This window comes from Sus scrofa, chromosome 13 (assembly GCF_000003025.6).
Source record: "Sus scrofa isolate TJ Tabasco breed Duroc chromosome 13, Sscrofa11.1, whole genome shotgun sequence".
NCBI classification, from domain to species: Eukaryota; Metazoa; Chordata; class Mammalia; order Artiodactyla; family Suidae; genus Sus; species Sus scrofa.
In genome coordinates this window covers 151,103,136-151,120,864 of record NC_010455.5, presented here as the reverse complement: position 1 = coordinate 151,120,864, position 17,729 = coordinate 151,103,136, and the positions used below count along the sequence as shown (strand labels likewise).

At 40.6% G+C, this 17,729-nt stretch overlaps 1 protein-coding gene across 1 annotated transcript in view; it reads right to left on the bottom strand.

Moving 5' to 3' along the window:
* Positions 1-17,729, bottom strand: part of MYH15 (myosin heavy chain 15) — a 148,363-nt gene that overhangs the window by 36,069 nt on the left and 94,565 nt on the right. The window contains exons 29-33 of the mRNA XM_021069826.1: positions 12,805-12,923; positions 10,182-10,378; positions 6,388-6,737; positions 4,252-4,376; positions 1,372-1,487 (exon numbers count right to left, since the gene is read on the bottom strand). Of these exons, the coding sequence (XP_020925485.1) occupies positions 1,372-1,487; positions 4,252-4,376; positions 6,388-6,737; positions 10,182-10,378; positions 12,805-12,923 (907 nt within the window). The remainder of the gene's footprint in view (positions 1-1,371; positions 1,488-4,251; positions 4,377-6,387; positions 6,738-10,181; positions 10,379-12,804; positions 12,924-17,729) is intronic.

The window sequence follows — 17,729 nt, the reverse complement described above, 5'->3', positions numbered from 1 at the left end:
AGCTGTTTGGATCACCAGCTTCCTTTGCACTAAAATTATTATAATTGGTGAACAGCTCTACAACATTCAGAAGTACCTGACAAGATGCAGACTCTCTGAGGATTCATTTTTTTCTTAGCTAGGTTTATTAATAGGCACAGGTTTGACGTTGTTACCTGAAATAAGCTTTTTTTTTTTTTTTTTTTTTTTTACTGCACAAGGAGACGTTCATTTTTGTTCCTCGTAGAAGGAAGTAGGGCAAATATCAAGGCCCAGGGATTTGGCCCTTCATCAAAAAACTCTTTTAGACACAGACGCAGAGCCTCTTACCCCCCAGTCAGTCCTATAGAGGAAAGCGCTGGTGAGTGAGAGCAAAGATAACTCAAAGTGCACAGAGAGCCAAATTTGGCTTGACATCCTCATTAAAAAAATGACCCCCATGGGAGTCTTGTCTGAAGATGGGCTATGGGGAAGAGGCCAGTTCAACTGAACATGTTAACTTTTTAAATTATTTTTTAACATGTTGACAGCAAATTGCTGGTTGAACCTCAGGCTCAAAAATTATTTTCCTTCTTGACACACGGCATTGACTTAGGGGAACTGATCAGATGGATAATACAATCATGGTTAATTCCATGAGTTTGTAATTGTGCCTCTGATCTACAGAGTGTGAAGTGCTTTGCCAGCATCAGCTTACTGATCTTCCTCACCACCTTCTATGACATGGATGGGGCTGCTTTTATCCCCTCACTTCCCTGAGAAGCTAAGAAGTGAAATGTCTAACATCATCAGCTTGTTATGATGGAGCTAAGAAAAGATCCTGCAACCCAGGATTCCTGTTTAATTCAGTTTCCTGACTATTAAGACTCAGCTGCTTCAACAGGGATTCAATAAGCAGCTTAGCTCTTGGCTATATCCCCTCTCCAAACAAATGGCTACAGGTACAGGCAGGGGGGATGTGGAAAATTCACTCAGATCTGACATTAATTTTAATGCACAGCACCAAATTTTTTAGTTCTTTTCCTCCACTGTTCAGCATTATCAGTTTCTTGAACATTCCAGAAAAAGGGTTGTTACAGGGAGACCCAGATAGTATACACAGTCCTTGTCCACAGGCTTATGCTTTTTGGTATGTTATCTTGAGTCTTGTATGCAAGTAGACACTGCCTGACTGTAATAAAATCATATAAACTAATAGTAATTGTGTAGATAATATTTCTTCATATTAACGGTGCTGAGTGTATTAGAAAGATTCTAATGAAGGGTTAGACTAACTAAGGTTCTTTGATAACGTTCCAACGGGGGTCATGAAATCAGCCCAACACAGTGAATTCTGTTCTGTTAAGTATTCAGAAATATGCAACTGTTGCTCATCAAAATAATCTTAAATACCTAAATGTTTCTATTTCTTCGTCTTTCTCTGAAAGCTTTCTTTCAAATTCCGCTTTAGTTTCCGAGAGATCAAGTTGCAAACGAAGAATCTTGCTTTCATTACGTTCCAGGGCTCCCTGAAATACATAAATAAGAAGCACCAGGTTAAGCCCACTTTTGGACAAAAGTATTAAATATATATCATTACTATAACTCTCTTTAGAATTGCTAGGAATAATCTAAGTTCAAATCCGGTCCCTGAAGATTGGAACAGGATGAGAGACAAGTGATTTCTTTTGTCATGTCACTTATAGCTTTGACATTCTTAGGGCTTTCAGCAGTACTTCACGAACTAGAACCTAAAGCATTTTTTAAAATAGAAAAGTTCAGTCTTGTTTGTGACTATATTTAAAATGTTAAATGTATTATTTTTTACTTTTTCTAATGTTTCCATCTTTGGGATGAATCAATAAAAGCATCAAAACTAGAACAAGGAAGGTGATAACTCCTACCTCGAAACTTTGATTTAATTCTGGACAGCACAGAAGGATAGAGAAAAAGTCAAAAGCATTCAGAGAGCAAGAAACAGGACAGTGCTTAAATAACGGAATTTAGGAAGTACCTGACACACACTGCTCTGTGTGAGCCATTATCACCATAATTATTCCTATTACTTCAAATGGATTACTTTGATAGGCAGGGAGATCTCCTACCCCTTTGTGAATTTAAATATAGGCGACAATTACTGCCAGGGATGTAATAAAAGTGATTCAGTTTCAGAAGTGTAGGTGTGATTAAATCTTTAAAGCCTATTTCAAAGGAAAAATTTATATAGAAGAAGAAACAAACAAACAGAACATTTGGAGGATGTTTATAAAGGGTGCAAGGGGTGACGACAACCGACTGGTCAGTTAATCATTGGCTGACAAGTCCTGAGGGCAGGAGTAATTTTTATAGCCTCTTTTGAGGAGGGCTTAGTGCATGCCATCAAGATCAAAACTGGGTAGCGATTTCAAAATAAAAATAAGAAAGATGTTTGGAATTTAATGGCTTAAGGCTTTGCTGTTCTCTCAATACTACCTTTAATCTAATAGAAAATAAATAAAAACAGATGCTTGGATAGCCATTTCCTCCGAGGGCAGGGTGCCTGCCCTTCCTTCCAGGGGGAGCTGTTACCTCTAACCTTTGCAAATGCACTGAACAAGTGAATCTTTGAAGGTGACCTGGCATAATTTGAGTTTTGTGACTTCAAAAGTAATATGATAAAGTTTCTCACAAAGGCTTACCCAGGAAAATAAATAACCCAATTTTACAAATACATGTCCAAGTTGATGAAGTATTTATGGATACGGCTGACGACAAAAGTTGAGAAAATGCAAACAGAATATAATGCCATCTAGTGCTACTAAGCGGTACAAACACTCGGCCTTAATAGTCTCACCTTCAATGTGGCCATCGATTTAATATACAAAGTCCTACATGTCATACAGAACTAAAGTTGGCCCTGCCAAATCACAACTCTCATTGGCTTCTCATGTTGCTTGAAATTTCTACCCTAAAAGTGACTTCTTTGGGTTAAGGTGGTGACTTTAGAAAGTCCCTAGTCAGGGTGGCTAGGGAACCAAAGAGAACAAGCCAATGAAACAAAGTTCAACCACTTGACAAGGTCCCAGCTTGCTAGGGAACACTGCGCTGCCTAGAGAAAGGATTCTGTTTAAAAGGCAGAGGGCCTCAGAAAACAATTTGCATAAAAAGGCAAGAGCTGTGTCAAGAGCGCCCACTTGACACATCGTCTGTCTGGCAGCTTTCTTACACAAATGTGGTGGTAAAATCAATTGAGCAGACATTGGTTGACATAGAGCAATCCTTTGGGGTCTAATTTCTTCATTATTACACCTTCCAAAAAGTCTGTGCCTAAAATCGACTGCTGTGTCTTTTAAAAATCATTGTCTCTGTTGGAGGGGGAGTGGGTACGGGTTGAATTTTTAATATGACTGGATGCTTATTCAAAGGGTGATCAAGAAAATGAAATTCAGCCTGTAAGAAAAGAGGCTTGGTAGGGCTTGTTAACCCCTTAATGACCACGACAGGATTAACTGCCTTCTGAGTTCACCCTCTTTGGCGAAAGGTTTTCTCAGGGGTCCTTTCAATCACTAGCACACACCTGGGATAAAATCAAAATTTTTTTCCTGAAAATTTTAATCCATAACACTGAAAACATTCCTGTCAAACAACTGGCATAAAGATGAGCTTTCAGAAACAAATGTTTGAGAGTATCATTTTGAACGTGTTTTTTAAACTACCTAGATTTTTTTGAGAGGGGTTTTGACTGATTATATTTAAAGAGAGGGGCAGGTATGAGGATATTCATCCATTCAACATTCAATAAATATTTACTGAACCTCTACTACACGCCAGGCAATATTCTAGTCCAGTGCTTCTCAAATGTTAGTGTGAATATGAACCACCAAAACGCCTTGTTAAAATGCAGATTCTGATTCAACAGAGCCAAAGAGAGGGCTGAGAGTCTGAATTTCTAACAAGCTCCTGGATGATAACTGTGCAACTGGTCCACGGTCTCCGTTAGAGCAGTGAGGGTTTAGGCCCCCAGGATAAATTGGGGAACAAGATAGATGTGGTTCCTGTTTTCATTACAGTAAGGAGATTTCCATCCCTTTTGCTTACCCTCCTTTGAGCCTCAATTTCCTCATTTTTAAAATGAGGACAATAGTTTGCTATGGAGGTTATGTAAAAAAAAAAAATACATCAAAGCATTTGGCATAATGCCTGTCATGTAGTTAACACTTGAATAAATGTCATTGTGTTGTTGTTATTACTAGAATGCTGATCTTCTGCTTTGTCACAATGATAAAAGCCTTCTTTGCTCCCCAGAGGTAATACCTCCGCCTCTTCCAATGTCATCTGGACTTCAGTCTTTTCTTGTTCAATCTGTTTCTTGACCTTTTCCATTTCGCTTAAGTTCTTCTTTCCTTCTCTTAGTTGATTTGTCAGATTAGAAATCTCTTCTGGAGATGGAAGAAAAACAAAGTTAGCGAAGGGAACCAGTCTCAGACCCATGATATCAGGCACAACAGACTGTTCCCAGAGGCCCACTGGGACCATGGTCATGCCATCCTTGGTAATGGGATGACAAGCTCACTACTGGTACGTATGGAGCCTTTGCTTGAATTGGAAATAGGAATCACCTCTTCAATATATTCTTTTGCCATCTGTCAGAAAGTTGCTTACAACAATGGGTAAGGATGGTGTTTCTTAGAGGATTGTGCATTAAACAACCTGTGTAACTGTACATGGTAGTCCTGCTCCCGTCAGAGCTATGCCAGATACTGCCTGGTGGGGCTCTAGGACACAGCCCTGGAATCCCTACACTTCCAGTGGAAATGCTTAGCTATCAACACTGGTGGCAGCTGTTGTGGCAGCTGCTACTCAACACCAGGATGGGATCTTATAGCATACGTCGCGTCTTTGTCTGCCAGAAGCTAATGTGTGAGCCCAGATAGAGCTAGGAAGGAGCTCAAGCACTTGAGGTTTTGTGCCTAGCCTCTCATGAACACCAGCCTTTGACAGAGCAAGGCATCCAGAAGTGACAAAACCTCCACCACCTGCCTGTTCATGAAGGAAGCCTCTAGAACCCAAGAGCTGTGGAGCAGGGCCAAGTGCTCTGGGAATTATCCACAGTCCAGAGGCAGTGAAAGGAGTTCAAGAGTTTGAACAGGGCTGTGAGATCCAGGGCTGTGATAGGACATGACAAGAATTTTTATAAGTGACAAAAACAAACCCATTAGATGGCAATTCTCATATGAATAATAACTCCTTCTCTGATCCGGCTTCTCCAGAAGAGGGGCTCCCAAGAGAAAACTTGAGGCAGTGGGTCTCTATACTGACCATATCTTAGAATCATACCTCACCCCAGACCAAGTGCAGTCCCCAGACCAGAAGCACTGGGCAGTATCTCAAAATTTAAAAATTAATTCCTTTAGCCCAGTAATTTCACTTCTAGGAATCTACCCTACTGAAATACTTGTACGTGTCCACAAATATATACATAGGGATGTACAACAAAGGATTATTTATAATCGTGAATAATAGTATCTAAAATGAATAAGGTCTAGTTAAATGTGTTAATCATCCTATTTTAAAACACTGTATTGCTATTAACAATCATGTGGTTGGGCTCCAGGTATGGGTACAAGGGAGGTGGGCAGAGCCAGTAGTGAAGTATGTATGCCAGAATCCAGCTGGCTGGGCTCAAATCTCAGATCTGCTACCTATTAAATGTGAATTTGGCCAAGTTCTTAACCTTCTGTGACTCAATATAATCTGCATTTTACAGATAAAGAAACTAACACATAAGACTGTCCTGAGACTTAAACAATGAATAGTTATATGTAGAACAGCACCTGGCACATGGTATGGGCTGTAGAAACATTTGTTAAATGAGAAAATGTAGGAGTTTCTGTCTTGGCTCAGTGGAAATGAATCTGACTGCATCCATGAGGATGCAGGTTTGATCCCTAGCCTTGCTCGGTGGATTAAGGATCTGGTGTTGCCGTGAGCTGTGGTGTGGGTTGCAGATGTGGCTTAGATCTGGAGTTGGTGTGGCTGTGGGGTAGGCCAGACACTACAGCTCCAAATGGACCCCAAGCCTGGGAACCTCCATATACCACAGGCACAGTCCTAAAAAGACAAAAAATAAAATAAAAATAAAATGCACTAAATAAAATAATAAAATATGAAGAATAATGTGTAATTTAAGTAAAAAAAATGTATTCACATATATGTACATGGAATATCTTGGTAGGGTGATAGATACAAAGAAATTAACAGGCTTCCTTTACCAAGTGGACTGGGACTAAAGGTAGGAGAGTAGTCACCTTTGGAATTTGCTTAATGAAAATAGTATCTGTAGTAAGAAAAAACAATTTTTTGAAAGGAAGTATTAAAAATGGAAAAGTTAAGACCTGGGTGAGGCCCTGACCATGCTGCTGTGGCTACATTCATTATGGCCCAGCATACCTTGCAAGTCCTTGTTCATCCTCTGGAGGGCCTCCTGGCTCACAGCGCTCTCCTCATAGGCATGCCTGAGCTCCAGGAGCTCAGTGCTGAGGGCCCGAGCCTCCTTCTGAGAGGCGGCCAGCATCACCTGGGACTCCTCGTGCTTCTGCCTCCAGTCGTCCAGGCACTTGTCAAAGTGCTGCTGCTTCCGGTCCAATGCATCGGCCGTGGAGCGTGCCTTCCGGAGGTCCCACAGGGTGTCCCCGAGCTCAAGTTGCAGTCGGAGCCTAGCCCTTTCCAGGGAGGCATTTTTGGCATTGGCCACTCCCATGGCTTCAGCAGCCTCCTGCAACCGGATGGCCAGCTTCTTCCTGAGAAGGGGAGGCCCAAAGAGCAAGTGAAGCCGCAACACTCAGAGAGCTCTTCCAGCGTGTTCTTATTAAAGACATTGTGTGTACAAAATTAAGGGGCTCCTGAGGATGGCTTCATAGAATGAAGTAGAAGCAGCTTGAATCTGAAAATGACCCCCTTGTGCCTACAGAACCCAGATGTCTCTGACCACCACCCTCTGGCTCCTGTGTCCACATGTACTTTATTTTCCCCTACTCTTTGCCAACCTGGACTTGAAACTCAGGATCTCTGAATCCCTGCTTCCCCTGACTATATTGAGGACTTCATAAGAAATGGGAGCAAGAAGAATATAGTAGTGAATATCCAATAGTAAGCAACTGTTAAAAGTCTTTAGCTTGTCTAGTCTCTAAAGAGCGCCTTGGCTACATTGCTTCCAGGAAAGATTCTTTGGCTCTCTCCCGCTCACTCTCTCCCTTGCTCACAATTTGAGTCCTAAATATGCCCAAATCTTCTTTTCTCTGAATTTCTTTTCTATTTCAGCACCTCTTCCAAATTTATATATTCAAATCCATCCCAGTGTCATGCTCACTTTATAGGTTCCACTGTTCTTGGGTTCACTTTAGCCGCTGTCTGTCATCCTCCTCAGCATCCTCTGAGATGGAGGGGCTGATTAAAATGCTTCCTCCATGGGCCCCACAACGCAGTGCTTAGGCATCTTAATGGGTGTGATGTATTTTCTTGCTCACATCTCCTGCAAGGACACTGGCCACTGGCAATCCCCATTCGTTTTTTTTTTTTTTTTTTTTTTTTTTTTTTGCTTTTTCAGGCTGCACCTGTAGCATATAGAGTTTCCCAGGACTGGGGCTGAATCAGAGCTGAAGCCACTGGCCTACACCAGAACCACTGCAACTTGGGATCTGAGCCCCATCTGTAACCTACACCACAGCTCACAGCAATGCCGGATCCTTAAACCACTGAGCGAGGCCAGGTATTGAACTGCATCCTCATGGATCCTAGTCAGGTTTGTTAACCACTGAGCCACAGGGAACTCCAGCAATCCCATTCTTACCATTCAACACACCTCTTAGATGAAAGGTACTGTGTATACCAAAGCTTTTTCCTATATACTGTTATTAAACAGAAAAGGTCCCCAGGAATTAACATGTGCCACACAACTAATCCAACAAAACAACAAAAAGCCCCCTTTGGTGGAATCCTGCAAAAACCTATCTGTGCTCAACAGCAAGGACTTGGGCTCCAACAACTGCTCCTTGCTCACTGGCTTTCCGACCATAGTCACTTCATGTCTTTGTTTCACTTTTCTTAACTGTTAAGAGGAGATGCTGATTTATTGCATGGTGACTATCATTAATAATACTGCCCTGTATACATGGAAGTTGCTAGAAGAGTAGAGCTTTAGTTTTTTCACCATAACAACAACAAAATGGTACTTAGGTGGGGTAAAGGAAGGGTTAACTATCTTGTAAAGATTTCAAAATATATGCATATATCAAATTATCCCATTGTATACATTAACTGTTCATCCTGCACAATGGTATATGTCAATTATATCTCAATAAAGCTGGAGATGAAAAGGAGATTCTGTGCTTTACCCTACCTAAAGGAGTCATAAAATTATTACACCTATTTTAACTACTTTAGAAATGCTCATCTGTAACCAGAAAAATAGGAATTTTACTTTGGGTGCCTAACTGCTAAGGTTCTGAGGGGTTTTACCAGGCCAGGGGGCTATCAGTGCTCAAATCAGGCAAGTCCAGGGCAAACTGGACAACTGATCACCTTCATTTGACTGATAATATTTTTCTACATTTACTACCAACTACCATCTTGCTCCTCAACTTGCCAACCATAAGCACCTATGTGTTGTTGCCTAGAAGATGCAAGAAGAGATGGGAGATGAAGAAACCAGATCTCTCTCCTTGGAGGAACTCAGAACTGGTAAATGGGGCCTCAGGTGAGCTTCTTTCCATGAAACTAACTCATCATGTCAACCCAAGCCTGGAAATCTGAGTGAAAAGATCTTCAACTTTCCAATTTTAAAAAAACATAGAATCCTAGATTTTTTTGAAGTTCTACCTTCCTGAGGTGATTTAGAGGGCGAGCACAATACAGACAATGATTTATATATTTGATGTTCAGCTAAGTTAAAGCAACAACAACAAATCTTCAGATAGTATCATGTTTGCCCATCATTTTTCTTTAGTTGTTGTGTACTGCAGGACCACAATTTGTTAGTTCTAGCAAATCCATATGGTCATAAGTAGCCTATATACAATCCCTTTTGTCATTCCCTCCCCAAGAAACCTTTGTTATTTCACCATAACAACAACAAAATGGAAATTAGAACAGTAAAAATAGAATGACGGATAGACACTTTCACTTGAAGTCTTCAAGTGCCATATTTTGGATATGAGGAACCGTTTCAGTTCAAAGCTGCACTATTCTGTGGCCTTAACGCATTTACTGCAGATATTTTTAGTATCTGTCATCCCTAAACCCTTTTTAAGTTACTGTGGCACAGAGATGGATCACTTCGTCCCCCTTCAGGGACAGGACACAGCGGCTGTTCAGCACGTGCACAGCCATGTCTTTCAAAGATTTAGGTGAAGAACTGAAAAACAATATTTTTGGATGATGCTAAAGAGAAATGTATTGATCTGCCCTGGATTTTTGCCAAGCTACCAAGCCAAGGACACATTCTTTTCAGTCACCCTTTAATGATTACTAGTTGGGGATGGTTTGACACTTTCTTTCAAAGACACGCAGTCTTTCGACCTCTGAGCAAAATGCTTTAGAACTACACCCTGGTACTGAGTTTTGATTCATGTGGGCCCTAAACTTCTGTAGTTCCTGAGAACTTCTAAAACCTTTATGTAGTGTTGGCTATAAAACTGATATCCTAACCTTAGAGGTGGCCCCAAGGCATTTTCTTTTCAAAGAAACCTTTGTCCCATAGGCAGGATGACAGATCCTAACATGTTTTCAACTGTCCTTGTCCATCTTCACAGACCACTTTGTAGTCCACAAGTTGTAGACCAGAGACACAATGACTTTAATGTATGGAGACGTGTACACACATGGACTCCATTATTTTGCTGTTCCAAATGAAACACAGGAGTTTAAGTGCTATCTTATTTTCAAACCATAGCTCAAAGCCACGTCTTTTATGAAAACTTCCCTTGTACCCCTAGAAAGAGCCTCCGTTTTTCCCCTAGGACCTCTGTCTAGTCTTTATCACTCTGTATTATAATTTTTATTTTTGAACCCCTCTAGAGCAAGTGCTTCTTGCCAGTGGTAGCTGTTTCAGCTTTGGTCCTGGGCTTGTTCTCACACTTGGTGAGGATCTGCCAAGGGCACACACGAGGCCTTGAAGACCAAGTCTCTATTCTCTGAGTCCTCTGTGTAACTGACTCCAGGGTCAGGGTTGGCCTTGCCCCACTCACTTGGCATCCTCCAAGTCCTCAGTGTTGCGGATGGCATCGTCCTGGTACTTTGTCCTCCACTTCACCACCTCAGCATTGCCTTTGAATAGGGCCCAGAGCAGCTCAGCCTTGGCCTCTTGCTCTTCCTCATACTGCTCTCGTAGAAGGTCACAGTCATGCTTGGCTGACTTCACGGCCTGGGCCAGGGCGCTCTGTGACTGTAGGGAGCACAACACGTGTTACAAGAAGGCACCACCATGTTAACGATGAGAGGCTGGGAGGTGACATCATCTTTTTTAGATAAGGTTAATAACCACCTGCCACAAATGCGAGCTGAACCTGAACCTAGGAAGATAATACCAGGGAGAGAACTGGGGCCAAGAAGAGAAAGGAGAGAGGTATCTAATTGCTGTCATTAAAACAAGGAAGAGAGTTCTATTTTGGGATCTGCCAGCCTGACTATGTGGGCTTCAACAATAGACAGGCCTGGAGTTCTAGAAATAGTGCAGAGAATGCAAAGGTAGCAAGAACACATATTATCATTTAGGCAATAAGATTTATATTTAGCAATATATACAAATCTGATCTTGTTTTCACTAGAAAAGACCACTGAGTTTAGTCTAGCCTTTTCATTCCACTGATAAGGAAAACAAAACCTTTTTTTGTAATTCTCTAAAAACTTTAATCACCTTAAAAGAGTCTTTCCAATAAAACTTCCCATAGGGATGAAAATATTTTATATGTACACTGTCCAATACGGTAGCTACTAGCCATGCAGCTACTGAACACTCAAAATGTGCCCCAGCTGTGCATTGTTCAATCCAGGGGGTGCTGATGTGGAGGTGTGAAAAAAAAAGGTGCCCCAAGCAAGGTGTGATCAAAACTAAATTTCAATTTTATTTAGTTTTAATTAATGTCCATTTCAATTCAGATAGTTGGCTATTGTGGAGTTCAGTTTAATGACTATTTCTGTCACTTAACTGGTGGTCTGGTTAACCTAACAGCATTATTGCCAAGAGATAACCTAGTCTAGTGGGAAGAACCAGGGTCTCTTCCAGTCTTCATGGGTTCTTAATGCAAATAAGGAGACAGCATTTCCTCTGGTAGACGCAGCTCTGAAAGGACAAGGCTTGGTTAATGGCAGCCTCAGGCAGATACCACTAGGCAGTGAACAAAGAGCAAAAATACATAGCAACCCTGAGAAGGACACAGGCTTTGGAATCTGGGAAAAGGCTTTAAATCGCGACCCTTCCTCTTATTTAATATACATTTATTGTGCTCCTGCTCTAGGCCTTAGTATTAATGGAAGTAAATGAGAGGGAGACAGTCTTTGTCCAAAGGAGCCAGAAGGAGTGAGAGGATACACAAAACAAACATGTACACAAATTAATAAATAAAATTGCTGACAGTAGTGTGAGCATAAAACAGATTGACATGATAAGGAACATTTGGCTCCTTCTCACCATCCCTCAAAGGCCCAGAGGAGGGGTTTTTAAACAGTGGGAGCGGCAGCTACAAACGTCCTAAGGCTGGAATGATGGCGGCTTGTTTATGAGTCAGTGAGGAGGCCAGGGTGACTGGAGGAGAGGAAATGAGGGGAGCAGCTGGGAGAAGTAGGGTCACAGAAGGAAGCTGCACAGAGCAAGGGGGCCTTGTGTGCCAGTTGGAAGCTACTGGGAAGTCAGCCAAAGATCTTCTAAACTATAAATCTAATCACTTCACTACCTGCTAAAATTCCTTTACAATCTACTACTAGCTGGATGACCTTAGACGAGTTATCGGTTTTCTCAGAGCCTTGGTGACTTCATGTAAAAGATACAATTCTTCCTCTTTCATATGATTTATATATGATGGTTGAGATAACATGAGAGAAGCATCTAGCATCTGTCTGATGCACAAATTATGGTGGTAATTTTTAAACGTACATATAATCTAGAAAGTAAGGAGAGTGGAGGGAATAAAATAAAATATTTAAACACAGAGCTCTGAAGACTTAATGACTTGCACTCGAAGAGTAAATGCCTTTGCAGTGAGATTATGGTGAAGGAAGGTACTTTGGGGTCTCTATAAGAAGATGCCTTGGATATGAACTAAGAATTGACTTGACTACCAAGGCTCAAAGAATCCATCCTCTCATGTGAGTCACTGTGCTTTAACCTTAAAGAACCACTTTCACTGGGGTCACCTACTAGCAGTATTATGCATTCTCTTGGGAAGAAATGACTAATAATGATTAATATCTATAATTTACTGACAATTTAAAAGTAATGTTGAGCTAATCCAGCCCCATTAATTTTATCCTGGTCTTTTATTTAATTTCACTTCTTTGTGCACCTCAGAATCAAAGATCCATAAAGAACTTTGCTGAATTTCTGTTCAAGTAATAATGCAGAATGGCAATGCATACTTCACTTGCTCTAAATCTGACAAAGTACAGAAGCAATTTGAATTGTTGAGGATGATCCTTCAATGATCAGGGTCCTTCCTGGCACATACAAGACCCAACACATCTTTTTTTCCCCTAACTTCTAGGGAACTTTTTCCCTTTTTTCTTTCATATGAGAAGACAGTGGGGCTGACCAGCAAGCATTATTTTTCTTTAACATACAGTCAAGCTCCTGGTAAGAAATAATAGATGCATTACTTTGGTCCCCTCTGCCAATTGCCCTCTCAGGTCTTGAATCTGCAGAGTGAAGGTGCTCTTCTCCCTGGAAAGTTGGTTTATCAGAGCTTCTTTTTCTTCCAGCCTTTTAAGGAATTCACCTACAGAAAGATTTCATAAGATCAGTTAATCTCGGTTTTCTTCCTCACCTACTGCCTCCCCCATGTCACTTGTTGAATGTAAGAGTAACTGAAATGATCCACGTATTTTTGATTTATAAAGAGTCTGACAATCCAGTTTTCAGCAAAACGATGGCAATGATTTTTTCCAGAACTCACAAGAGAGCCCTAAAAAAGAACTGACTTTTAATAGTTAAGTACAAGGAGAGAAGAGATAATATTAGCTACGTGCACTGAGGATCTTCCATGAAGTAAGGACTTTATGTATATTATCTAGTTTAAGTCTCATAACTATTGATAATGGAGGTATTATAGTATCCATTTTTCAGAAGGGAAAACATGGTAACTTAAATGTGATTGAGACACAAACCTCCCTAGCTAGTAACTGATGGACATAAATTCAAGTCAAGCTCTTAATCCTGAAGAACGCATTCTTTCTTCAATGCCAGGCCCCCCTGTTCCATATAATTTTTAGATAATTACAAATTCTTTGCCTGCTTTGTAAATTGAAGATAACAATGAAGGGTTGTTAAAAAATTAAATGAGTATTAACGTATTCTGTAGACTGAATTGCTAAATAAATATTAGAAATTGTCATTAAATGCTAAAGAATGTGACTGAGAGAGGGGTAAATTTTATTTCACTCTAGTCTACCCTTCCTGCTTCTTTCATCAATAGATGAGAAATACCATTGGTACTAAAGCAGAACCAACCCTTAGCAAAGGCAGTTACTTCTATTATGCAATTAGTGCAACAATAAAAGCCCCAAATACTTATAATTCCAACCCTTCTTGCTACAAACAAGTTCTAAAACACAACATTATAAGAAAATATATGTTTGGGCTAAAACAGCAATTCCCAAACTTTTTGGTCTCAGAAACACTTTATAAAAATTATTGAGGACTCCACAGAGATTTTGCTTCTATGAGTTTTATATCAGTAGATAGTGTATTAGAAATTCAAAGAGAAATTTAAGATATGTATTTACTCACTTTAAAGTAATAATAAAATTCTGGGTTTTTTTTTTTGTTTTGTTTTTTTTGTTTTTTTTTTTTGTCTTTTTAGGGCTGCACCTTTGGCAAATGGAAGTTCCCAGGCTAGCGGTTGAATCAGAGCTGTAGCTGCCACACTACACCACAGCCACAGCAACTCAGGATCTGAGCTGTGTCTGTGACATACACCACAGCTCATGGCAATGCTGGATCCTTAACCCAATGAGCAAGGCCAGGGATTGAACTTGCAGCCTCATGGATACTAGTTGGGTTCATTACTGCTGAGCCATGACAGGAACTCCAATAATAAATTTTAATGACATGTTAATAGAATCAACAGTTCTTTAGAGGGAGAAATTATATTTTCCAAAACCACAAAAAATGAGAAAAATCAGTTTGTTTTACATTTTTTAAAAATCTCAGTCTTTTTTTTCTTTGCTTTTTTTTAGGGCTGCACATGCAGTGTTTGCAAGTTCCCAGGCTAGGGCTTGCATCAGAGCTGAAGCTCCCAGCCTACACCACAGCCACAGCAATGCAGGAACTGAGTCATGCCTGCAACCTAGACCACAGCTCACGGCAATGACAGATCCTTAACCCATTGATTGAGGCCAGGGATAAAACTTGAATCCTCATAGATACTAGTCAGACTCTAACTGAACCACAATTGGTACTCCAAAAAAACTCTGTCTTAATAAAAGTCAGCTGGTTGAAGAATCCAACTCTGTCTTAATAAAAGTCAGCTGGCTGAAGAAATCCAGCCTCTCCAGATAAGTAGTTAGAAAAGGGAGATGTGGAGTTCCTGATGTTGTGCAGCAGGAATGAATCCGACTAGGAATCATGAGGTTTTGGGTTCAATCCTTGGCCTCGCTCAGTGGGTTAAGGATCCAGCATTGCCATAAGCTGTGGTGTAGGTCACAGACACGGCTCAGATCCCGCATTGCCATGGCTGTGGTGTAGGCCGGCAGCTGTAGCTCTGATGTGACCCCTGGCCTGGGAACCTTCATATGCCATGGGTGCAGCCCTAAAAAGCAAAAAAAGAAAAGGAAAAGCAAGAAAAGGGAGATGTATTTTCATCATCTTTTCAGATAATTGTGACTATTATTTGATATTACACCAAAATTCAATAAATAGAAGTTACTTGAGGGTTAATAGTATAAACCCTATAAATGAAATTTATTTTGTTACATTAAAATTCATGGATCTATCTTAAACTTTGAATGCATCTTTTACCCACACATGATTTTGTAACATCAAGCAGTGATTTGAAAAGTATGTGTTTACTGAATTATATAGATCTTGCAAATGTTAACATGTTGCATTACACAATATAGAAAATCAGATCTGTTGACATCACCACTTATCTCATAAGAAAAGCTTTTGAGGTTCAGATAAAGATGGGGAAGTAGGAAGATCCTGAGCTCACTTCCTTCCACGCACATACTAAAACTATAACCACATATAGAAAAACTATCTTTGAGAATGACGTGAAGACTAGCAGAACAGATTTTCTACAACTAAGGATATAAAGAAAAGGCCATATGTGGATGGTTAAGAAGGGCAGAGACATGGTCTAGTCAGAACCCCATCCCTGCTATGCAACTACTGAGCAGGAGGGATAGCACAACTGAGAAGGTCCCCATTGGGGAGCGAGGGTTCCAAGCCCTATATCAGGCAAGCCCAGAGTACTTGCACTAGGTCTGGTTTTGAAAATCAGAAGGGCTTAGGACCAGGAGAGGTAGAAGTCTGTGGAAAACTGAGGCACTGCTCTTGAAGGGTTCATACACAAACTCACTTGCTCCAAGTCCTAGTGTAGAGGCAACAGCTTGAAAAGCACCTGGCTCATATAAGAAGGACATTCAGGAGTAGCAAACCCAAGTAATATCCATGAGGATGTGGGTTCAATTCCTGGCATCACTCAGTGAGTTAAGGATCGGCCATGAGCTGTGGTGTAGGTTGCAGATGTGGCTAGGATCTGGCCTTGCTGTGGCTGTGGCATAGACCAGCAGCTACAGCTCTGATTTGACCCCTAGCCTAGAAGAAACCTCCATACCTTGCAGGTGCGGCCCTAAAAAGACAAAAAAAAAAAAAAAAAAAAAAAAAAAAGAAGAAGAAGAAGGAGATTCTTTGGCTAGTATCAGAATATATGCTGGAGGGGCAGGGATCTGGTGGAATTGTCTCCAGTGGTAGAAACACTTGTGAACACCTTTTTATTTATTTTTAACTTTTCTGCCACCTAGTTGGCTCAGGGCTGATGGGCACCATTTCTGTCACTTTCAATCAACCTAGCTAACAGTGTACCCTATCCCAACATTCCCCTAGGTCCCTCAAAAGCCACTACATGATCTCCCCACAAGGCAGGTGGTGTAAGCTGGCACTGGTGCCCTTACAAAATGGCTCTTACCCCATTTAAGCTGGTGCGCCACCTTGGCCAGCACCAACACCCCCATCAAAGGAGCACCCATTTGCACTTCAGCTCTGCCCACAGCACACCCACAACAATCACAAGCAAGCTATGCAACCAGCTGGGTCTGGGGCCAGTCTCCACCACTAGTGTGACCACAGCAATTGTGGCCCAGCCACAACAGGAGGGCATATGCAGCCCAAAGGGGGGAAACCCTTGGAAAAACTGGCTCTGATGACCATGGGCTACTGAGTACCATAGAACACCTTCCACATAAGGCTACTCTTTCAAGACTGGGAAATGGAGCTGATCTACCTAATACATAGAAACAAACACAAAGGTTAAATGAGGAGACAAAGGAACACTTTCCAAATGAAAGGACAAGACAAAACTCCAGAAAAGGAATTAAAATGGAGATAAGCAATTTATCGGGAAAGAGTTCAAAGTAATACTCACAAAGAGGCTTACCAAACTCAGGACAGGAAGTGATAACTTCAACAAAAATATAGAAAATATTAAAAAGAACCAATCAGAATTGAAGATTACAATAACTGAAATGAAAACACACTAAATGAATCAACTACATATTAAAAGATGCAGAAGAACAAACAGATAAATGATCTGACAGATGAGGCATTGGAAATCACCCAATCAGAATAGTAAAAAGAAACAAGAATTTTTTAAAATGAGATTAGTTTACAGGACCTCTGGGACAACATCAGGCATACTAAAATTTGCCTTAGGGGTCCCAGAAGGAGAAGAGAGAGAAAGACAGACAGAGAATATATAAAGGGAACATACCTCAAAATAATAAGACAATACTACCTAAGGCAATCTACAGATTCAATGAAATCCCTATCAAATCACCAATGACATTCTTTACAGAACAATAACAAAATTTTTTAAAATTTGCATGGAAACACAAAAGACCTAGAATAGCCAAAGCAATATTGAAAAGAAAAAATTGAACTGGAGGAATCAGGTTCCCTGACTTCAGACTCTACTACAAAACTACAGTCATAAAAATGGTATGGTACCAGCACAAAAACAGAAATATGGATCAATGGAACAGGATAGAAAGCCCAGAAATAAACCCAAGCACCTATGGTCAATTAATCTATGAAAAAGGAGGCAAGAGCACACAGTGGAGGAAAGGTAGTCTCTTCAATAAATGGTGCTGAGAAAACTGGACAACTGCATATAAGAGAATGAAATTAGAACACTGTCTAATACCATATACAAAAATAAACTTAAAATGGACTAAAGACCTAAATGTAAGGCCAGATACTATAAAACTCCTAGAGGAAAACATAGGTATAACACTCTTTGACATAAATCACATCAATATCTTATTTGATCCACATCCTAGAATAAAGACAATAAAGATGTGAATAA